The sequence below is a fragment of the Sapajus apella genome, unplaced genomic scaffold (genome assembly GCF_009761245.1).
Source record: "Sapajus apella isolate SASKATOON/1434 unplaced genomic scaffold, GSC_monkey_1.0 scaffold111, whole genome shotgun sequence".
Lineage (NCBI taxonomy): Eukaryota > Metazoa > Chordata > Mammalia > Primates > Cebidae > Sapajus > Sapajus apella.
This window is the reverse complement of record NW_022437051.1, coordinates 4,198,752-4,216,354: the sequence shown is the minus strand read 5'-3', so window position 1 is coordinate 4,216,354 and position 17,603 is coordinate 4,198,752. Positions and strand designations below refer to the sequence as shown.

Here is a 17,603-nt window from a genome sequence, read left to right as displayed (position 1 = left end):
GACTGGGGATTTAGTAAAGATAACTATCTTTCTATTTCCTTCTCTATTTTTTTTCTCATTTCTTTGTCTTCCTTCCCCAAAGATGGCATTCAAGGTTTTCCCTTTGTAGATATTTTTTTCCTTCACATTATTCTTTGAAATCCCTTCAAGTCGATCTATAGACATGTTTAATTTGTTTTACAGTTACACTTACAGTTGTTTACACCACATTATTTACCATATGTACTACCATAGTGTGCAGTACAACACGTCCTTGAATAACATCATTTTATTCAACATGGTTTGATTATAATGTTAATGAGAAAAAAATGGATTCCTATCCAAGCACATAGTCTGGAGTTGACACATTCTCCCTGTGTCTGCCTGAATTTTTTCCGAGTGCTCCAATTTTCTCCCACATTCCAAAGATATGTATGTTAGGCAAATTGGTGTGTCTAAATGGTCCCTGTCTGAGTGAGTGTGGGTATGTGTCTGAATACACCCATTCTGTTGAGGGTTCGTTCCCACCTTGTGCTCTGAGCTGCTAGGATAGGTTCCAACCACTTGCAACCCTTTACTGGAATAAGTCGGTTGGAAAATGAATGAATGAATGAATGAATGCAATTATTGTAAAATAAATATTCATAAAGTAGACAATAATTATACGAATGCATGACAATAAACCATGCAGTACAAAAGCACTCTGTAAGCCACATTTTGTGATTGTTTTTAAATTGCATGATGAGAGGAGATGTTCCTTATAATTTTGTTTTGCTTTTGATTTATTCTTTTGAATAAATCAAGGAATTTATTCCCTGACTTAACTCACCACCACTATGACAACCATCACTCACTGATTAACCACAAATTTGGTAAATAATTACCTTACTTGTTTTTATTATTTTTTCTTAATTCTATGTATAGCTCACATTTGTTTTAGTGTTTAATATTAGAAGTATTTTGGGTCTTTATTTAGAAGTTTGTGATGTTTATGCTACAAAAAATATACTGTAGGAACTTAACTTTTGTTTATGTCAATTAGCCTATGGTAAAATGGGTTTCAGTATATGTCATTTTGCTTAAAGTCACAGTTTCCAAGATTCTTTTAATGTCATTAAGTGAGGACTTACTGTATTTTATACATTATGTGGTTTTAATATTTTGCAATTACATATGTGATATAATAACATTTTACATGTGTATTTTTATTTTTATTTCTGTAAATATGTATTAACTTAAAGTATAAATAACCTAAGGAAACTAGTGACTAATATATATTAGATGCCTAGAAATGTTATGAAATAATGAGCTTCAACATGCAGCCATTAAAAATGTTCTTATAGTATTCATGTCACATCTGGATTTATGGTAATTTACTTACAAATTTGTCAAAATGAGAAAATTTCACTACACAATGATAAGTTTGACATCTAGAGATTTAACAATAGGTCTGTTTTTCCATTAAGAGACTAAATGCATCTTCTTATGTAGCTCACGATGAAGAACCAGGCAAAAATCTTGTGCTTGAGCATCAAGATTCAGTGTCAAAACTTGAAAGGCAAATAAAAAAAACAAAAAAACTCCCCATAGAGAAAAGACATAGTAGTAAGTATAATAATTATAGGTAACTTTAAATTTTAAAAATTAATCTCATTAGATCTTTTTTCTTTGGTTCATGACTATGTAGTTGAGCATACAGTTCAAAGAAGTTTAAAGTCTGAATACCTTAAAATAACTAGGGAACAAAAGCCATATAATATTTGGCTGGAAATTCCAGTCTTGGAATTTTATGGCATGCTTATGTGCTCGGTGTCTACCAGGACCCAATAAAATCATTAATCTGTCAAATGGTGTTTATTTTCAGCCAACTGTAGGAGATTATGGGCCCAACTGTTCAACAGGAACCTTGGGACCTGTGGTGGTATCCTTCTGTCATAAACTCTAATTGGCAAACAGATAGGTTGCTGAGATGTGTAACTCGAATGGCAAAATGTATCAGAGAAGGCAAGGGGAGAAACGACCTGTGCGGTCATTGGAGGGTCTCCAGAGCATTCTATCTTTAGGTAGCACCTAAGGGTAGAGGTCTTCTTGGTAACCTGATAGATGGTTTCATGAAGATACCCATGAATGGAATGTGAGAGCACCAGTCTGGGCTTTCCTTTTATTTTTTGGGGCTGAGAGTGACTAAAGCTTGGCAATTGTCTCCTCTGGAGTGAAACATACCATCTCTTCCCAGTTTATTTACAGGAATTTCACATGGGTCTTAGGTCCTTATACCTTGTCTGTATTAATGGCTCAGCCATGTTGCCACCTGTGGGTCAGCATAGCATCTAGCCCTTGGTGGGTGGTGTTTTTGTCTGGGCCTGGTGGAGGATGTGATGAATATAGTGGAAGGCTAATACTTCATCTGGGAGTGGAAGGAAGGAAGCCTTGAAGGACATTAAAGGTGTAATGAAGCCCATTTAATGTAAGACAGACTGATCTTGATCATCTTTGTGGACAAGGATGCCAGAAAGGACATTTACAATGTCAATTGCTTTATAACTATTTCCCTCAGCATGGGTAGTAGCCTCTATGATAGTCATAAAGCCAGGTAACAACAGTGTCAAAGACAGAACTATGAGATTGAGCCACCATTAGTCGATTAAGTTTCCAGGTACACAGTGCCTTAAGCAAAGGCCAGATGGTGAACTTTGCCTTCCTTAGGCACAGAAATGAAGACTTTTTAATCCCCAAGACAGTTGATAGTGTTTTTAAGAGACAAAGACACTAGGTTATAATAGTCTGGCAGGTTTAGTCTTCCATATTCCCCCACTAAAATGGTCCTAATTGCAACAATTCCCCTCAGGGATTGGGGGTGAATACAGAAAGGGGTAGACATAGACAATACGTCTTAACAATAACCCATTCAATAATGGGTGCCATAATAATGGAAGTATATAGTGGCTTGAAGAGAACTACCTGTAGTCAGATCAGGATTTTGGTGGTGGTGGCTTCTCACTGAAAACCAGAGAACATTATCTATTTTCTCCTAATTCTCATGCCAGGGATTTTGGGGATCACAGTCACCTGTGCACTATTATGCAAAAGGCCCAAGAAATGAAATTTTCCATGTTCACTTTGAACTTTAACTTTGATATATGGCCTCCATTCCTCACCAGGGACATAGGGACATTGGCCATGTCATAGTCTTTTTTTTTTGGCCAAATTCACTGGGAGAAGAGGAGAACAGCATTTGTATTATTCATAGGGGCCAGCACCAGGCAGACCCGAGGAGGCTGCCCTTGTGCCCATGATGGCACACTACCACCAGGCCATGAGTTCCCTGGTGAAGAGCCCATTAATCTTCTTTTATAAGTCCTTATTGTTGGGTAACCAAACCCAGAGATCTCTTTGGTGAGGCCCTTACCCAGATCATTGAGGAGTGTGTGCCCAGTGACTATTTTTATGCTGCTGTCTCTCATGGAGTCTCTGCTTTTTTGTAGCAGCCGCTTTTTCCATGCTGAGGAATTTGTCATGTTTAGACTGTTGCTTGCACTATCACAGTAAGTGAATAAAATTATGATCTAGATCAGTGGTCCTCAACATTTTTGGCACCAGAGAAAGTGAACAAAATTTGAGCAAAAATTGTTTCATGGAAGACAGTTTTTCTATGGACCAGGGCTGAGGTGGGGGATAGTTTTGGTATGATTCAAGTGCATTACATTTATTGTGCATATTTATATTATTACTTATATTTATATTCTTACTTTGTAATATGTAATGAAATAAGTATACAACTCACTATAATGTAGAATCAGTGGGAGCCCTGAGTTTGTTTTCCTGGAACTAGACAGTCCCATGTGAGGCTGATGGAAGACCATGACAGATCATCAGGCATTAATTCTCATAAAGAACACACAACCTAGATCTTTCACATGTGCAGTTCACAACAGGGTTTCTGTTCCTGTGAAAATCTAATGCCGCTGCTGATCTGACAGGAGGCGGAGCTCAGGAAGTAATTAATGTGAGTGATGGGGAGCAGCTGAAAATACAGAGGACTCTGCACTCATCCAGTGCTCGCCTACTGCTGTGTGACCCGTTTCCTAACAGACTACAGACCAGTAATGGTTCGTGGCCTTGGGGTTGGGGACACCGATCTAGATTATTTTGCTGAGCAATTTGCCTAACCTTAGAGGAGGTTTAATTTTAATTTGGCTCCATAACCAGTAGGAGTGACACGAATAAATCTGAGTCTTATTAAAAATCTTACCATTGACTGTTCTCACTCTCATCATTGATTGCTCTCACTCTCAAGCAAGTGACCACGAGACCACCAGTATTGTTTGCAGGGCTGTATAGCCTCTGCAACCATGGTCTAAAAATGTATTTTAGTCATAGGGAAGATAGCATGAATGTGCCGAAGTTGTCGGAACCCAAATAGAACCCAGTTGAAAAAGATGGGCTTGGGTGCTCCCTTCTCATTCTCCCACTTTGCTTATCCTCCTTGAGCAAAACCTCTGCTGTCATGGCACTCTAAAGGATGGGTTCTAGAGTGACACAACCCACAAGGTAGCACTAAGTTAGTTTAACAGGATTATTTTTTTCATCATGCAGGCAAACAACCCATGCCTCTAAGGTCTTCTCTTAGGTCACAAAGGAAAACAATCCCAAAGGGCTCTCCATTCTTTCTATTTAAACCATGATTGTCAATTCCTTGCTGGGTCATAGGCTGTCTGTCATTGCCTGATACCTCTCTGGAACTAACAGCAGTTATTGCTGCAAATTAGCTCACAGGTTCTCTGAAAACTTTCCGTCTCATCTCCAGGGGACAATAGCAGTGGCCAAGGAAATGCTTCTCTAACTTTCTCAGAGGCGCTCTGTTGGATCTCTAATTTGACCTACCATGCATCTTGGCCTGAGAGTCTAGGGCTAAAGAGAAGGACCACTGGTGTCCCTTAGAACCCAAAAGCTATGTAAACAATCTGCTACCACTTTCTGAGAGTGCCCCATGATGTTAGCAGAATTTTCCAAGACCCACTGATAGGGCTGGCAGAGTGCATCATGGGACAGACTCTTGCAAATGATCCACTAGTATCCCCCAAGAGGTCTCATGAACTCTAGCATCTCCCACAAATGTCCTGGGGATCTGCATGCTTTTTGCTTTTCCAGAAATGCATTGTGTTTAATTGCCCACCCTGCTCACAACCCTTTGTCACCAAGAGAGCTGCCAAGTGTGAAGGTGATCAATTAAGAGAACAAGCCAAGTTGAAAGTAACAAACCTTTATTCACTTACTGCAACAACATAAGCAAGAGTCTAAACATGAAAGGTCACTGACTCTTATCAATGTTTCATTTTCCCACAAAATGACATTGGGCAAGGACAGGATGTATCGGCACAGATGGGAGGAGAACTTCTTACTGTATGTACAGCCATGTGTACCATATCATTTACCATATATGTTCATGTACACATATGCCACAATTGATATTATATCATTGTAGTATACGTGTACATGTATATATACGTGTGTGTGTGCATGTGTGTGTGTGTATCTGTTAGTCAGTCTCCTACGCTTGAAAATATCAATGGATTTGGATAGTTTGCAATTACAAATAACACTGTAATGAATGACCTTGAGCATATGCATTTTCATTGTTTGGTCTCTGATTATGTATTAACCTAAGATATAGATAAGGAAAGTAGAGATTAATATAAAACACGTTTAATACCTAGGAATATTTATGAAATAATAATACATCTTCAACACACATTGAAACTTTCCTCATCATTTTCATGTCAGATCTAGCATTAAGGTAGTTTACTTACAACTTTATGAGAGGAAATGTTGCTTCCACTTGTTAGAAATTTGAAATCTAGTATTTCATAGTAAATTTATTTGTCTGGTAAGGGACTAAATTTCTATCTTAACATAGCTCATGATGAAGAATCTGGTGAAAATCCTATGCTTAAAAATCAAGATTCAGTGTCAAAAATCCAGGTGCAATTGGAGAAAGAAGAAACTTCTAGAGAAGGATGTAGTAGTAAGTATAATGATGATAGCTATTTTATATTATTGTAAATTAATCTCAACTTTTTTCTTTGGTTCATACTTATGTATTTGAGTACATATTTTATAGAAAACTTATATTCTAAGTATTGAGTACATATATTTTATAGACTTATACTCTAAGCTAAACTCTAACATAACTCAAGAACAAAAACAAAGATATTGATATGTTTTGGTCAGAATTTCTTGTCATAATGTCATTATGCAACTTAGTTTATGTTCTCAGTATCCATCTTAGGACAATAATTGTCTCATGAAAGATGGGTGCCTTTCAGCTGACTCTGGCCATCTATGGGCACCTCTGATCTGTGGTAGTTCCAATCAGCAGGCAGAGGTATTGCTGAGACCTGTAACTGAAGCAGCAAATGGAAATCAGATAGGTTCTGGAAAAGGGCAGCCAGGGTGGCCAATAGAAGGATTTCCAGGGTATCATGTTGGTCAGAGCCCCACTCAAAGGTAGTAGTCTTTATGGTAACCTGATAGAGGTTGCTGTCCGGTCTCTGTGGCTTGAATGTGAACTTGGCAGCAAATCAATGGTCCCACCGATTGCTCACATTATTTTTACTTCTGGAGTCAAAGCTGGCCAAAAGCATGACAGTCATCATCTCTGGAATGGAACACCATAGCCCTTACAAATTACCCTGGAATTTTACTTGGGCTTTAGGTCCTTGTGCCTTGTCTGGTGATAATGGCATAGTACATGCTGCATGTAAGTGAACAGAGCATCTGATTCCTATTGGGTAGTATCCTTGTCTGCAAGTGACTTTAGGAGGCTGCCTAGGATGATTTAATGAACGGTGTGGAAGGCTAATGCCTCTTCCAGGAGTAGAGTGTTGTCCAGGTTTTAACCTACGCATTGATTACAGACAGCTGGGGAACTTTGGAAGCCTTCTGGAAAGATAGTAGTGGCGTATTGCGACCTATCCTACATAAGGCTAACTAATCCTGATCATCCTCATGGAGAGGAATGCTGAAAAGATATTTGCTTTGTCAATTGGTACATATCAAGTTCCTTCATCCTGAACAACAGCCTTTGTAACTGTCACAATGTCAGGTACCACTGGTGCCAAAGGCAGCACTTAACGTTTTTTAGAGCCCCTATCAGTGTAGGGTTTAGGCACCTGAGGTCTTTCACATAGGCCAGATGGGTCTATTGAATGTAGAAATAGTGTACAAATAATTGGCCTCTTAAAGCTCAGCAATGAGGGAAATTATTTCCTTTTTTATCCCCAGAGTGTTAATACTGGTTTTGGTAGACATTGGTACTAGGTGCCAGTAGTTTAGCAGGTCATGATCTTCCATATATCCCACAAAAATATCTGGACTGCAGCAAATCCGATCAGGAGGTGGGTGTAAATGCTAGTGTTGGTTCATATAGAAAATATATTTAACCAGTAATATATTCACTAGTAGAGGCCATGACAATACAGGTTTGTAGTGGTCCAAAGGGCACCCATTGTTGGTTTAGAAAGAGGTCCTGTTGGTGGTGACCTAAGATTAAAAACTAGAAAGAATTATTTGTTTCCTCCTCATCCTCATGTCAGGGATTGTGGAGATCACAGTAATTTGTTAACCAGTAACCAAAAGGCCCAAGAAATGTCATTATTTTCCCACCCCCACTTCGAAGTTTGACCTAGATGACAGGTCAGACTTCTTTCAGGAGTGAAACTTTGTCCAGGTTGTAACCTATGCATTGATTAGCTGGGGAACTTTGGAAGCCAGGTCCAAAGTATCCTTGTCTGCAAGTGACTTTAGGAGACTGCCTAGGATGATTTAATAAACATTGTGGAAGTCTAATGCCTCTTCCAGGAGTAGAATGTTGTCCAGGTTTTAACCTACGCATTGATTACAGATAGCTGGGGAACTTTGGAAGCTAGAACAAAGGAACTTTGGGTCCTCAGGTCCCCACTGGGGACGTAGAGACCTTGTCCTAGCCCCTAGTTATGTTCATTTATGAAAGATGAGAGATCAGGGTAAAATTTGAAAGGATCTGTATGTTAGACCCTACAATGTGTCCCTCTAAATTTGATAAGATTGCTTTCTTCATCAAGGACGCAAGCTACTCAAGTCTCAAGATTGACTGAGAGAGTTAGAGAAAATAGCACTCATACTGTTCATAATGGACATCACCATATGGACCGTAGTGCCTGGTGGCTCACTATCTGTTGGAGGGCCCATCAATCATATTCCTTTGAGACCCTGTTGTCTGGTGACCAATCTCATAGATCTCCTCTAGAAGACCATCACATAGATTGAGCAGCAGAGGACACTTGATTGCCATTTTTATACCACTCTATTGGCCAGTGTTTGCTATGTGGGCAGCAGCCATGTTTTCCATGCTGAAAGTTTACCAGTTAACATCTGGACTATATCTGATTGATATGACCTTATGAGGAGGCTTGATAACCAGCAGAATTGAAGCAAATGAACCTAGAAATCTGAGTTTGGTCAACAATCTTATCATCTGTTGTTTTTGTTCTCATTGTGCTACCAAGGGACTACCAGCGTGGCTGGCCAGGATACTGTAAGAAGCCCTTTGTTGGTTCTCAAATTTGAATCAATGTGGGAGCTTGGATAGAAAACTAGGGGCTATATTCCCAGGCAAGATGGCTGAATAGGAATAGCTCCAGTCTGCAGCTCCCAGTGAGACCAGTGCAGAAGGCAGGTGATTTCTGCATTTCCAATTAAGGTACCCAGTTCATCTAACTGGGACTGGTTAGACAGTAGGTGCAGCTCACAGAAGGTGAGCAGAAGGAGGTGGGGTATCACCTCACCCAGGAAACTTAAGGGGTCAGGGAACTCCCTCCCCTAGCTAAAGGAAGCCATGAGGGACTATGCTGTGAGGGACAGTGCTATCTGGCCCAGACACTACGCTTTTCTCATGGTCTTGGCAACCTGCAGACTAGGAGATTCCCTCTGGTGCCTACACCACCAGGGACCTAGGTTCCAAGCACAGAACTGGGTAGCTGTTTAGGTAGACACCGAGTTAACTGCAGTAGTTTTTTTCTTTTGATTGAGTTTCGCTCTTGTCACCCAGGCTGGAGTGCAGTGGTACTCACTGTAATGTTGACTCCCTGCAACTTCCACCTTCCAAGTTTAAGTGATTCTCTTGCCTCAGCCTCCTGAGTAGCTGGGATTACAAGTACACATCCCCACACCTGACATATTTTTGTATTTTTAGTAGAAATGGGTTTCACCATGTTGGCCAGGCTGGTCTCAAACTCCTGACCTTGTGAATCACCCGCCTCAGCCTCCCAAAGTGCTGGGATTACAGACATGAACCACCATACCTGGCTAACTACAGGAGTTTTTTTTGTATCCTAGTGGCATGTGGAAGAGCAGCAAGACAGAACTATTCATTGCCGAGGAAGGGGGCTAAAGCCAGGGAGCCTAGTGATCTTGCTCTGTGGATCCCACCCTCACAGAGGCCAACAAGCTAAGATCCACTGGCTTAAAATTCTTGATGCCAGCACAGCAGCCTGAAGTCAGCCTGGGATACTCGAGCTTGGTGTGGGGGAGGGGCATCTACTATTACTGAGGCTTGAGTAGGCAGTTTTCGCCTCACAGTATAAACAAAGCCAGCAGGGAGTTCAAACTGGGTGCAGAACCCACCGGAGCACGGCAAAGCCACTGTAGCTAGGCTGGCTCTCCAGATTCCTCCCCTCTGGACAGGGCATTTCTGAAAGAAAGGCAGCAGCCCCATGAGGGGCTTATAAATAAAATTCCCATCTCCCTGGGACAGACCACCTGGGGGAGGAGGCAGCTGTGGGCACAGCTTCAGCTGGCTTAAACATTTCTCCCTGCTGGGTCCGAAGAGAGCAGCAGATCTCCCAGCACAGTACTTGAGCTCTGCTAAGGGCTTGAGGACCTACTGCCTCCTCAAGTGGGTCCCTGATGCCCATGCCTCCTGACGGGGAGACACCTCCTAGCAGGGATTGACAGACACCTCCTACAGGAGAGCTCCAGTTGGCATCTGGTAGGTGCCTCTCTGGGATGAAGCTTTCCAGAGGAAAAAGCAGGCAGCAATCTTGGCTGTTCTGCAGCCTCTGCTGGTGATACCCAGGTAAACAAGATCTGGAATGGACCTTCAGCAAATATCAGCAGACCTGCAGAAGAGGAGATGGTTAGAAGGAAAACAAACAGAAAGCAATAGCATCAACATCACCAAAATGGATGCCTGTGCAAAAAAACCCATCCAAAGGTCACCAATATCAAAGACCAAATGTAGATAAATACATGAAGATGTGGAAAAAACAGTGCAAAAAGGCTGAAAATTACAAAAACCACAACATCTCTTCTCCTCCAAAGGATTACAACACCTTGCCAGCAAGTGAGCAAAACTGGATGAAGAATGAATTTGACGAACTGACAGAAGTGGGCTTCAGAAGGTGGGTGATAACAAACTCCTTGGAGCTAAAGGAGCATGTTCTAACCCAATGCAAGGAAGCTAAAAACCTTGATAAAAGGTTATAGAAACTGCTAACTAGAATAACCTGTATAGAGAAGAACATAAATGACCTGATGGAGCTGAAAAACACAGCACGAGAACTTCGTGAAGCATACACAAGCATGGATAGCAGAATCAATCAAGCAGAAGAAAGGATATCAGAGATTGAATATCAACTTAAGAAATAAAGCACAAAGAAAATATCAGAGAAAACAGAATGAAAACGAATGAATAAAGCCTCCAAGAAATATGGGACTATGTGAAAAGACCAAACTTAACAATTCATTGGTGTACCTGAAAGAGACAGGTAGAATGGAACCAGATTGGAAAACACTCTTCAGGATATTATCCAGGAAAACTTCCCCAACTTAGCAAGAGGGGCCAACATTCAAATTCAGATGATACAGAGAACACCACAAAGATGCTCCTTGAGAAGAGCAACCCCAAGACACATAATTGTCAGATTCACCAAGGTTGAAACAAAGGAAAAAATGTTAAGGACAGCCAGAGAAAAAGGTCAGGTTACCCACAAAGGGAAGCCCATCAGACTAATATTGGATCTCTCAGCAGAAACCCTTCAAGCCAGAAGAGAGCGGGGCCAATATTCAACATTCTTAAAGAAAACAATTTTCAACCCAGAATTTCATATCCAGCCAAAATAAGCTTTATAAACAAAAGAGAAATAAAATCCTTTACAGACAAGGAAATGCTGATGGATTTTGTCACCACCAGGCTTGCCTTCCAAGAGCCCCTGAAGCACTAAATGTGGAAAGGAACAACCAATACCAGCCACTGCAAAAACATACCAGAATATAATGACCAATGACAGTCTGAAGAAACTGTATCAACTAATGTGCAAAATAACCAGCTAGCATCTAGGATCAAATTCACACATAATAATATTAACCTTAAATGTAAATGAGCTAAATGCCCCAATTAAATGGCACAGACTGAAAAATTGGATAAAGAGTCAATACCTATTGGTGTGCTGTATTCAGGAGACCCATCTCATATGCAAAGATACACATAGGCTCAAAATAAACGCATGCAGAAAGATTTACCAAACAAATGGAAAGAAAAAAAAAAAAACAGGGTTGCAATCCTAGTCTCTGATAAAACAGACTTTAAGCCAACAAAGATCAAAATAAACAAAGAAGGGCATTACATAGTGGTAAAGAGATCAATGCAACAAGAAGAGATAACTAATCTAAATATATATGCACCCACTACAGGAGCACCCAGATTCATAAAGCAAGTTCTTAGAGACCTGCAAAGAGACTTAGACTACTACATGATAATAGTGGGAGATTTTAACACCCCACTGTCAATATTAGACAGTTCAATAAGACAGAAAATTAGTGAGGATATTCAGGACTTGAACTCAGTTCTGGACCAAGCAGACCTAATAGACATCTTCAGAACTTTCCACCTCAAATCAACAGAATATACATTCTTCTCAGCACCAACATTGCACTTATTCCCAAATTGATCATGTAATTGGAAATAAAACACTCCTCAGCAAATGCAAAAGAATGGAAATCGTAACAAAGTCTCTCAGACCACAGTACAATCAAATTAGAACTCAGGATTAAGAAACTCCCTCAAAACCACACAGCTACATGGAAACTGAACAACCTGCTCCTGAATGACTACTGGGTAAATAAATTAAGACAGAAATAAATAAGTTCTTTGAAACCAATGGGAACAAAAATACAATGTGATAGGATCCCTGGGACCCAGCTAAGCAGTGTTTAGAGGAAAATTTATAGCACTGAATGCCCACATGAGAAAGTGGGAAAGATCTAAAATCAACACCCTAACATCACAATTAAAAGAACTATTCGAGCAAGAGCAAACAAATTCAAAAAGTAGCAGAAGACAAGAAATAACTAAGATCAGAGCAGAACTGAAGGAGTTAGAGACACGAAAAATCTTTCAAAAAAGTCAATGAATTCAGGAGTTTGTTTTTTTTTTTTAAAAAAGATTAACAAAATAAACTGCTAGCCAGACTAATAAGGAAGAAAATGGAGAAGAATCAAATCAACACAATAAAAAATGATAAAAGGAATATCACTACAGATCCCACAGAAATGCAAACTACCATCAGAGAATACTATAAACACCTCTACACAAATAAACTAGAAAATCTAGAAGAAATGGATAAATTCCTGGACACCTACACCCTCCCAAGACTAAAGCAGGAAGAAGTCGAATCCCTGAACAGACCAATAATAAGTTCTGAAATTGAGGTAGGAATTAATAGTCTACTAATCAAAAAACAGCAGGACCAGTCAGATCACAGCCAAATTCTACCAAAGGTACAAAAAGGAGCTGGTACCATGTCTTCTGAAACTATTCCAAACAATAGAAAAAGAGGGAATCCTCCCTAACTCATTTTATGAGGCCAGCATTATCCTTATACCAAAACCTGGCAGTGACACAACAAAAAAAATTTCAGGTCAATATCCCTGATGAACGTCAAAGTGAAAATCCTCAATAAAACACTGGCATATCAAATCCGGCAGCACACTAAAAAGCTTATCCACCATGATGATGTCAGCTTCATCCCTGGGACACAAGGCTGGTTCAGCATATGCAAATCAATAAATGTAATCCACCGCATAAACAGAACCAATGACAAAAGCCACATGACTATCTCAATAGATGCAGAAAAGGCCTTCAATAAAATTAAACACCACTTCATGCTAAAAACACACAATAGCTAAATATACCTAGGAATACAACCTACAAGAGATGTGAAGGAACTCTTCAAGGAGAACTACAAACTACTGCTTAAGGAAATAAGAAAGGACACAAACAAATGGAAAAACATTCTATACTCATGGATAGGAAGAATCAATATTGTGAAAATGGTCATCCTACCCAGAGTAATTTATAGATTCAATGCTATTCCCATCAAGCTATCATTGACTTTCTTCACAGAATTAGAAAAAACTACATTAAATTTCACATGGAACAAAGAAAGAGCCTATATAGCCAAGACAATCTTAAGCAAAAAGAACAAAGCCAGAGGCATCACGCTACCTGACTTCAACCTATACTATAAGGCTACAGTAACCAAAACAGCATGGTACTTGTACCTAAACAGAGATATAGACCAATGGAACAGAACAGAGGCCTCAGAAATAACACCACACATCTACAACCACCTGATCTTTGACAAACCTGACAAAAACAAGCAATGGGGAAAGGACTCCCTATTTAATAAATGGTGTTGGGAAAACTGGCTAGCCATATACAGAAAACTGAAACTGGACCCATTCCTTACACTTTATACAAAAATTAAGATGGATTAAAGACTTATACATAAGATCTAAAACCATTAAAACCCTAGAAGAAAACCTAGGCAATACCATTCAGGACATAGACATGGGCAAAGAATGCATGACTAAAACACAAAAGCAATTGCAATAAAAGCCAAAATAGACAAATGGGATCTATTTAAGCTAAAGAGCTTATGTACAGCAAAAGAGACTATCATCAGTGTGAACAGGCAACCTGCAGAGTGGGAGAAAATTTTTGCAGTCTATCCATCTGACTCATAAAAGTCTAATATCCAGAACCTACAAGGAACTTAAATTTACAACAAAAAAAACAGATCAAAAAGTGGGCAAAGGATATGAATAGAGACTTTTCCAAAGAAGACATTTATGAGGCCAAGAAACATATGATAAAAAGCTCATCATCACTGGTCATCAGAGAAATGCAAATCTAAACCAAAATGAGATACCATCTCATGCCTATTAGAATGGCACTCATTAAAAAGTCAGGAAACAAAAGATTCTAGAGAGGATGTGGAGAAATAGGAACACTTTTACACTGTTGGTTGGAGTGTAAATTAGTTTAGTCATTGTGGAAGACAGTGTGTTGATTCCTCAAGGATCTAGAACTAGAAATACCCATTTGACCCAGCAATCCCATTACTGGGTATATACCCAAAGGATTACAAATCAGTCTACTATAAAGACATATGCACACATATGTTTATTGTGGCACTATTCACAATAGCAAAGACTTGGAACCAACCCAAATGATAGACTGGATAAAGAAAATGTAGCCCATGTACACCATGGAATACTATGCAGCCATAAAAAAGAATGAGTTAATGTCCTTTGCAGGGACATGGATGAAGCTGGAAACCATCATTCTCAGCAAACTAACACAAGAACAGAAAACCAAACGCTGCATGTTCTCACTCATAAGTGGGAGTTGAACAATGAGAATATATGGGCACAGGGAGGGGAACATCACACATTGGGACCTTTTGGGGGGTCAGGGGCAATGGGAAGGATAGCATTAATAGAAATACCAGTGTAGATGACGAGTTGATGGGTGCAACAAAAGACCATGGCACATGTATACCTTTGTAACAAACCTGCATATTCTGTACATGTATCCCAAAACTTAAAGTATAATAATAATAAAGAAAACTGTGGACTAGAGGATAAATGATCGCCCTAAGAACATAGAAGCTTATGTAAACCTCTCTTAGAACTCTCTGAGAGCAGTCTGTGGCATTCACTGCACTTTCTGAGACTCATTGGCCTAGCTGATGGTCCTCAAACTCTTGTAGATGATCTGTGCACTCTACTTAAAAGTTCCCCAGAGGCTTTTTGGTTTCTCCCCAAAATGCTCAGTAGTAACTTCAGGAATTTTGGTCTATGATTGTATAATCGCAGCACTTTGGGAAGCTGAGGTAGGTGTATTGCATGAGCTCAGGAACTCAAGACCAGCCTGGGCAACATGGCAAAACCCTGTGTCTAATATGTATATATTACAAAACTTAGCTATGTAGTGGCCCATGCCTGTAGTCCCAGCTACTTGGGGGGCTGAAATGGAAGACAGCTTGTGTCTAGAAGGTTGAGGCTATAGTGAGCCATGTTCATGCCACTATGCTGCACTCTGGGTGACAAAGCAAAACCCTGACTCAAAAAGAAAAAAAAAAGATATTTTATACTGTGAGCTAATATGTAAATACCCCAAGATAACTAAAAACAATAGCCAAGAATTGATAACCTTTGGTTGAACTTTATAACACTATTTCATGGTTTTGAGTCATAGACTCAGTATGTACCAATGTCCAATAACAGGCCAATATTTGTCTCATGAAGAATGTGTATATTTCAGCTGATTCTAGGAGATTATGGGTTCAAAAACCCAGTGGGCACCTTAGTTATGTGACAGTGTCCTTCTGCTATAGGTTCTAATTGGTGAACAGAGAAGTTGCTGAGACCTATAACTCGGAGGCGAATGTGGATCACAAGGACTCAGGCTAAAGTTAGCAGCGTGGCCCATTTGAAAGACTCCAGGCAATCCTGTTGGTCAGAACTCCACTCAAAAATGGCAGCCTTACTTGTAACACAATATATGGGTGTCATCTAGATCCCTGCCTGAGTGATGTGAAGGTACTCATAGTTGAATAGTCCCAATAGTCCCTGGGACTTCTTTATATTTGTTTGGTTAGAATGAGCCAAAAGCTTGGCAATTGTCTTCTCTGGAGTAAGACCTTATGCCGTTTTCTAGATCATACCCTGGATTTCACTTGGATTTTAGGTCTTTGTACCTTGTCTATATTCTTGGGCTAGCTGTGTTGCTGTATGTGGATCAACAGGGCAATAGTTTTTGTTTGGTAGTGTCTGGGACCACCAGGAAAATGTCTTCAATATAGCAGAAGGTCAGAACAGGAACATTGATACTGAAAAGAGTATTTGTGATGTCAGTTGTTGTATACAGTTTCTTTGTCTTGAGCAATAGTCTCTGTGATAGTCACAAAGTCAGTACTGCCAGTTCTTAGGACTTCACTAAAGCAATGAACTGCCAATAATCAGTTGAGTCTCTATGTGTACCCAAGGCCAGTACACAGGCCCCATGAATGGAAAATTAGTCTCATAGGAAACTGGCTTTATTAAGGTCGGAAATGAAATAGTTATATCTTTTCTCCCCTAGTTAATGGGGTTTTTTTGGTAGACAATAGCACTAGGTACTATTAGGTAAATTCATGGTTCCCACATGTGCCACAAAATGGCCCTAGCTACAGCAATTTTCTTTAGGGTTTGGGAACGAATGCAAGCAGGAATATACTAAGACTATATCTATACAGTTATACATTCAGTAGTGGGGGCCCTAACAATGGAGGTTTTAGTGGTCCAGTGGAACCCATGCATGCTTGTGTTTGGGTAAGCATGGTGAAGTTGGCCTCAGACCCCAAGCCAAAGAACAATGCCTGTTTCTTCTTTGTATTAGATTCCTGGTGCTTCCATAACAAATTACCACAAACTAGGTAGCTTAACCAATTAAAATTTACTGTCTCAGAGCTCTTGAGGCTAGACGTAAATATAAGGTATCAGCAGGGTTGGTGATACCGACCCTTTTGAGGGACAGTCAGTAAGAATCTGTTAAATGCCTCTATTCTAGCTTCTGGTAGTTGATTAGCAATATTTGGTGTTCCTTGGCTTGGGCATGCTGCACTCTGGTCTCTGCTTTCATCCTCACACAACTTTTTCTCCATGTGCTTGTCTCTTATCTATGTATCCTGTTTTTATAAGGATATTATTCATATTGGACTAAAGCCCGCTATAATGATCTCATTTTTACTTGATTAGCTTTGTAAAGACCCTATTTCCAAATAAAATCATGGTTCTGAGGCACTATGTGCGAAAGATAGGGGTCACTATTCAAATATTCATCGTCTTCCCATATGCAAAATGCATTCACTCCATCACAACATCTCCAAAAATTCAACGTAATTCCAAAATCTTCTCTAAGAATCATCAACTCAAAGCTCCAAATTTCATCATTTAGATCATTCAGATAGTTATGGGAAAGACTTGGGGTATGATTCATCCTGTGTAAAATTCCTATTCATTTATGAACCTATAAAACCAGATATCACATTGTCTGCTTCCAAAATGCAATGGACAGGCATACGACAGACATTGCCATTGCTAAAGGGAAAAATTGGAAGGAAAAAAAGGGGTCACAATTTACAAACAAATTCAGAATCTGGCAGGGTAAATTTCATTAGATTTTAAGACTTGAAAGTAGTCCTCTTGGCTCAGTGCCCTGTCCTCTGGGCCTAGTGGGGTATGGCCCTGCCTCCTTCAAT

The 17,603-nt window shown here is 39.8% G+C and overlaps 1 protein-coding gene across 1 annotated transcript in view; it reads left to right on the top strand.

Moving 5' to 3' along the window:
• Positions 1 to 17,603, top strand: part of CCDC7 (coiled-coil domain containing 7) — a 394,100-nt gene that overhangs the window by 211,244 nt on the left and 165,253 nt on the right. The window contains exons 24-25 of the mRNA XM_032259671.1: positions 1,471 to 1,584; positions 5,897 to 6,004. Coding sequence (XP_032115562.1) covers positions 1,471 to 1,584; positions 5,897 to 6,004 — 222 coding nt within the window. The remainder of the gene's footprint in view (positions 1 to 1,470; positions 1,585 to 5,896; positions 6,005 to 17,603) is intronic.